The sequence below is a fragment of the Solanum stenotomum genome, chromosome 1 (assembly GCF_019186545.1).
Source record: "Solanum stenotomum isolate F172 chromosome 1, ASM1918654v1, whole genome shotgun sequence".
NCBI classification, from domain to species: Eukaryota; Viridiplantae; Streptophyta; class Magnoliopsida; order Solanales; family Solanaceae; genus Solanum; species Solanum stenotomum.
In genome coordinates this window covers 14042974-14050302 of record NC_064282.1, presented here as the reverse complement: position 1 = coordinate 14050302, position 7329 = coordinate 14042974, and the positions used below count along the sequence as shown (strand labels likewise).

Here is a 7329-nt window from a genome sequence, read left to right as displayed (position 1 = left end):
TGTGCAGTAGTATTACATGACTTTTTTAATGTTTAATTGACTGATTATTTTGATATTTTCTTTACTACTCTCTAGTTGCTCTCACTCTTTTTATTGAAGAAGGCATTACATAGTTAGTTACAATACAGTTTAGTTAGGGTCATTTTGTAAATAACAGAAGTTAGAGGACTAGCTAGTAAGAAGTTAGTTAGATTAGTTACAATAATATTTTCTCATTGTATAAATGTACAGAGCTTCCAAGTTTGTGCTAATTAATTCAGTTCATGAAAAGTAAATACATTTGAGTTCTTCCTCTCTGCATCTGAGAACATTCTAGAGTTACAGGAACTGTTCTTCAAGTTATCTTCATCAAGATAGCTAACATGGTATCAGAGCCTGTGCTTTAAACACGAATTGCTCAATCAATTCACCGAGTAGGATCAGACAAAGCCATGGCAACCATCAACAATGAGCTGCCAGAGAAGTTGAGCCACAATCATCTACTCTTTCTGCACAATATTGACAATTCAGGAGTTCTGCTCAGTTCAATTTAATTGACTGGAGCTGATAATTTCTCTGTATGGAGTCGAGCAATGAGAATTGCTATAATTGGTCATAATAAGCTTGGATTCATTGATGGTTCCTGCAAAAAAGACTCTTATGGTCCAAATCTGGAGAATCTATGGGAACGCTGCAATGCAATCGTTTTGTCATGGATCATGAATTGCGTTTCGAAGGAATTACTTGGAGGCGTTATCTACTCTACGAATGCTGCTGCTGTATGGAAGGATTTGGCAGAACGATATGACAAAATTGACGGATTTCGCATTTTTCAGTTGTACAAAGAGATTGCAACTGTCTATCAAGGTACTAGCTCGATCTTAGCTTATTTATCTAAATTGCGTGAACTATGGGTAGAGTATGATAGTATAGCTCTTGTTCCTCGCTGCGATTGTGTCAATTCGAGAGAGTTTGTAATGTTTATGAACAATAAAAAATTGCTTCAATTTCTTAGGGGGCTTAATGACTCTAATGAACAAGTCAGAGGACAAATTCTAATGATGGTACCTTTGCCTTCCATAAATAAAACCTACTCACTGTTGATTGAGAGAGAGAGAGAGCCAGCGTGTCATCTCTCAAACATCTAGTAGTTTTAGTTTGTCAGAGCTAAGTGCAATGTTTACAACTGGTAACAGTTCAGTCCCTGCGACTAAGCCTAAGTCTTACACTAGCTCTAGCTATGATCCAAATGTTTTTTATGACTATTGTAAAAGAACAGGACATACTCAAGGTATGTGTTATAAACTACATGGATATCCTCCTGGTTATGAAAGGAAAAAGAAAAGTTCTAATAACTCCTATGAAAGAGGAAGGAATCCTAATGAGAGAAGACCATATCCAAATGCTCACAATGTGATTGGTGATGCTGATTTAGACTATGACAGCAGTATGAATCAGAGATCACATGATTATGGCAGAGGTTCTAGACAAACTGATCATACTGATTATCACAGAGGTATGACTGTGTTACATCAACAATATAATCAAATATTAAGCATGCTTGGTCAGTCTAATATATAGGGTGGCACTGAGGCAGCCCCAACTTCACACTCTGCCAACTTAGCTCAGGACAATCACTCTTCAGCAGGTAATGCAACTGCTCTCTCAGCTAATTCTACACACACTGGTTGGATTGTAGACTCTGGTGCAACCAATCATATGACCCCTCACTTAGCTATGCTTGATCAGAAACTCTAAATTCCCATTGATAAACATAGGAGGGCACAGTTACATAATGGTGATACTACCATCATCACACATACATGCTCATGTAATTTGACTTCCAACGACATTATCAAAAATGTTCTTATTGTTCCTAATTTTTAATTCAACCTACTCCCAGTATCACAAATTACTAAAGACTTACATTGTGCAGTGTGTTTCTTTCCTGATTTTGCTATCATTCAGGACCTCTACAGTGAGACGGTGAAGGTGATTGGTAGAGAAAATGCTGGTGTCTATCTTCTTCCTCCTCACAACTTTCACTCAAACAAAACCACCAAATGTTACTCTTCTTCAGCTCATGGTGCTGATCATGCAACTGAAGCTAAAATTTTGTTGTGGCATCAAAGGCTAGGTCACACTTCTTCCAGTGTGCTTTCACATGCTCTGGATCTTCCTACCGGTCAGTGTTCCAAAGAAATTCATTACTGTCTTGTTTGCCCTTTAGCTAAATAGCATAGATTACCTTTTCCACACAGTTCTTCTATGTCTTCATGTCCTTTTCATTTGCTTCATATAGATGTTTGGGGTCCCTTTAATACTCCTACATATGATGGTAATAGATTCTATGTTACCATTGTTGATGATTGTACTCTAATGCTGTGGTTGTTTCTAATAAAAGTGAAAAGTGATGTTTGTGTCGTGTTGAAAAACTTTTTCACCTTAGTTAGAACTCAGTTTAATGCTGTCATTAAAACCATTAGAACTGATAATGGCTCTGAGTTTGTCAACTCTGAATGTCAAAGATTATATACAAGTTTGGGCATTGTTCATCAGAGAACATGTATTCATACTCCTCAGCAAAATAGGATTGCTGAAAGGAAGCATAAACATTTACTTGAAGTGGCTAGGGCAGTCAGATTTCAAGGCCACATTCCACTAAAGTTTTGGGAACATTGTATTCTTTCTATTGCTTATATCATCAACAGGTTGCCTACACCTGTACTACATGACAGATCCCCTTATGAAGTTTTTCACAACATCAAACCATCTCTTCATCATATGAGAGTTCTGGGATGTTTTGCTAATAATATGTATATTCATGACAAGTTTCAGCCTAAGAGTGTGACTGCCATTCATATGGGTTATAGTGAACATACTAAATAATATATTCTCTACAACATCACTGCGAGAGTGTTCTTTCTCAGCAGAGATGTGTTGTTTAAAGAGTCTATGTTTCTATTTGCTGCACCTTCCATTACTGTCTGACATCTGTTCCTTGCAGCTACTACATCATTTGATGAATCTCATCCTGATATTGTTGAACCAGTTGTTCCATCAGCCCCTCCTGTAGATGTACCTAAGGTTGTGCTTGTGGTTTCTGATGTGAGAAAGTCTTAGAGAACTACCAAAGCCCCTTAATGGTTACAAGACTATGTAACATTTGCTAATCTCGGTTCTAGCAAAACCCTATATTCCATTGATAAATATATTGGTTATGATCACTTGTCCTTCTCCTATCAGGCCTTTCTTTCTTCCTTTGGTTCCGAGGTTGAACCTGGTACTTTTGAAGAGGCTTGTAAGGATCCTAGGTGGGTTGAAGCTATGCAGGCAGAAATCTCAACTTTAGAGACACATCACACCTGAGAGGTGGTCCCTTTGCCTTCTTTTAAGAAGGCTATAGGCTGCAAATGGATATTTAAAATCAAGTATCAAGCCTCTAGCCAGGTTGAAAGGTTCAAGGCTAGACTTGTCGCAAAGGGTTTTAATCAAAAGGAGGGCATGGATTACAAGGAAACCTTTTCTCCTGTTGTCAAAATGGTGACAATTATGAGTGTGTTGGCTTTTGCAGTTGCTGAACATTGGCATATCTATCAGATAGATGTATCCAATGCTTTTCTTCACGGTGGCTTGTTTGATGAGGTGTATATGACCCTTCCTCAAGGCTTTTGACTTCCTAAGGGATTTACTGTGTAGGGGGAGAAACCAATGTGTATGCTCACTAAATTCCTGTATGGATTGAAACAAGCTCCTAGACAATGAAATGTGAAGCTCACAGATGCACTTATCAGACTTGTCTTTGTTCAAAGTCATTTGGATTACTCATTGTTTATAAAAAGGGAAGACACCTCTATGGTTATAATTCTGGTATATGTTGATGATCTGATGGTTACAGGCAATGATCTCCATCTCATTCAACATACCAAAAGAATATTATAGGATACCTTCAAAATGAAAGACTTAGGAGATCTCAGTTGGCATTGAGTTTGCTAGATCACAAAAAAAGATTGTGATGCATTGGAGAAAATACACTCTTGAAATCATATCTGAAGTTGGTCTTGGTGCTGCTAAACCAGTTTCTACTCCTCTTGATCCATATGTACAGTTAACTACCAAGGGGTATGATGAACAAAATAAGATAAACAAGGAAGATAAACTACTTGAAGATCCATCAGTTTACAGGAGATTAGTTGGGAAACTATTATATCTAAATGTCACTCGACCTGACATTACATTTGCTACACAGACACTAAGTCAATTTCTACATCAACCTAAGCAGTCTCATCTCAACGCTACTCTTAAAGTAGTCAAATACATCAAAGGTGAAGCAGGGCTGGGTGTGTTGTTATCCAGCAAGAACAACAAACAACTAAAAGTCTACTGTGATTCAGATTGGGTGGATGTTTACACATAAGAAAATCAGTTACAAGATTTATGGTAAAGCTGGGAGAGTCCTTCATATCATGGAAATCCAAGGAACAATATCGCGAAGCTCAGGTGAAGCTGAGTACTGGAGTATGGCAAGTGCTGTAGCTGAAGTGGTCTGGATAGTGAAGCTATTCAAGGAACTAAGGGCTGAAGTTCTAACTCCAGTTACCATCTATAGTGATAGCAAGTCTGCAATTCAAATTGCTGCCAATCCAGTGCTACATGAAAGAACTAAACATATAGAATTGGACTGTCATTTCATAAGAGAGAAAATTCAAAATGGCCTAGTTCGAACTGAGTATTTAAACACCAAGGAACAAAAGGCTGACATTCTCACAAAGGGACTGGGCAAGTGTGAGCACGAGTATTTGATGTCCAAATTTGGAGTACTGAACTTGTTTATACCTACAAACTTGAGGGGGAGTATTGAAGAAGGCATTACATAGTTAGTTATAATACAGTTTAGTTAGGATCATTTTGTAAATAACAGAAGTTAGAGGACTAGCTAGTAAGGAGTTAGTTAGATTAGTTACAACAATATTTTCTCATTGTATAAATGTACAGAGCTTCCAAGTTTGTGCTAATTAATTCAGTTCAAGAAAAGTAAATACATTTGAGTTCTTTCTCTTTGCATTTGAGAACATTCTAGAGTTACAGGAACTGTTCTTCAAGTTATCTTCATCAAGATAGCTAACACTTTTTTGCTTTTTTGATTACTCGAACTCATAATCTTCGGATTGAAAATATTGAGGATACTTACCATCCGAACAACTCCCTCTCATCTTTTGACAAATATAATTTTTAGTTTCCAGTAATTTCTACTCAAGACTTGACCATTTTAACGTGTTAGTGGGACATTACTCGAAGTTTCATACGCAAGAAAGAAGAAAAAAAATTATGGGCCACAAGTATTATAGTACGAATTTCTATGTTTGGTTTGATATGAAAATATGTGGCATATAGCGAACGTGGAATGTTAAACAGTAAAAAATAATTAATTATAACTTAGATATATAAGTGTATTTCAAAAAGCAAATAATACTTCTATTTTTTGAGTTAGAAATATCACCTGCATGTAACCATATGAAGCTTATCCAATAATAATAGCTAGCATGATAGTATGATTATTGGCAACACTAAAATGTAATGAAATATAATTTTTTTATTGTATGCGTATAATTTTGTTTATCCCAACTTGGTTCTTTTCTCCTACATTTTTGGTAACATTTTTTGAATGTAAGATGATACGGATTTTCTTGTATTTAGATTGTCGGAAATGTTATAATATTTTAATATTTCGTATTTTAAATTTTCTCCATGATTCGAGAACGAAAGTAAAAAGGTTTGTTTATAAAGATTGTGATTACAATTTCCTCAAACATAGAATAATTTCACCCTCCTTGAAAAATGTTTGATCTTCAATAACATCGAGTCACACTGCTAGTTGATCTTGAGAAAAAAATATCCTTTAAACTCTTCAACTTTGAGAAAGACAAGGTTTGAGAAAGATAAATATTATGATATTTTTGATCTCTTGCTAAATAATCAAGAGTCTATAAAATATACATTACTATATATTAGAAGACTCTAACATTTACTACCATTGTTCCAATAAAATCTTTACAAATGTCCAATACTTACTATATAAAATATATAAGTGGGCCCCCCCATAATAATAATAATAATAATAACTATTATTATTATTATTATTATTATTAGTAGTAGTATTTTTATTATATATGCATTATTATTATCATTATTCTTATATGTGTTTTTCAGAAAACGTGGGTAGTTTTTTCTATGAGGAGTATTTTTTATTTAGCCCCCCCCCAAACCAAAAAAAAAGGAATAACACACTCTATACTTTTTAGAATTGTTTTCAAAGGACGTGGGTTGTCATTATTTTTTAAAAAACTTTTTTTTAATCAATTTTTTAATTATCTATATTTAATTATTTAAAAAAAAAAATCAAAATTCAAGAATGTAACTATTCATTTTAACGTTGTTATCTTCTAAAATAGTAACTTCTTTTCTTTATTTAAAAATAAATTATTATATTTGATTAGTTGATAATTTCAAATTTAAAAATTAGCAATTAATTGTGGCACTGACACGTAGGCGATGTCACCTCTCCTATATTAGAAGAGTCTAGGATTTAGTACCATTGTTCCAATAAAATCATTACAAATGTCCAATACTTACTATGTAAAATATATAAGTGGGCCCCACTACCTTCCGCTTAAATACTACATATTATATATTATTAATTACTATACTATAAATCACTACTAATATCCAATATATTTATCAAACTATATAAATGGGCCCCGTCACCTTCCACTTAAATACTACATATTATATATTAATTACTATACTATAAATGACTTAAATACTCCATATTATCTATTACAATAATTAACAATTATTTGACACTTTAAATTCTATCAATGCCATATAAATTAGGATAAAAAACCTAACATATAATATTTAAATATATTTAAAACCAATAACTAATACTATACATTACAATAATTAACAGCTTAATTAGTTAAAACTTATATAAAAAATTCAATTGACTCTCTAAATTCTATTGGTACCACATAAAATGGATTATATAATAAACATATATTGTTTGAAATTGACGAAAAAGAAACAATAAATTACAATAATTAATAAAAAAATGGTCCACTCCAAAAAATCTATCAATTAACAACATACATTGTTTGAAATTGACAAAAAAGAAACTATAAATTACAATATTTAACAAAATAAATTTCTCGACTCCAACAAATCTATCAATTAATGCCACATAAATTGGGACATGGCAAATAACATATATTATTAAAAAATTAGGTTCAAAATGTACTACAAAATACAATAATTAACAACTTAATATATTAAAGAGACATATAAAAAAGG

General features: G+C 33.5%; 1 protein-coding gene across 1 annotated transcript; it reads left to right on the top strand.

Annotated features, from left to right (window-relative positions):
• The first annotated feature begins 572 nt into the window (after positions 1 to 572).
• On the top strand, positions 573 to 3348 carry LOC125857124 (uncharacterized). The gene is made up of 6 exons (XM_049536835.1): positions 573 to 949; positions 1176 to 1495; positions 1916 to 2164; positions 2282 to 2845; positions 2987 to 3087; positions 3226 to 3348. The coding sequence occupies exons 1-6, from the start codon at positions 573 to 575 to the stop codon at positions 3346 to 3348; spliced, it is 1734 nt and encodes a 577-aa protein (XP_049392792.1).
• Positions 3349 to 7329: the final 3981 nt, after the last annotated feature.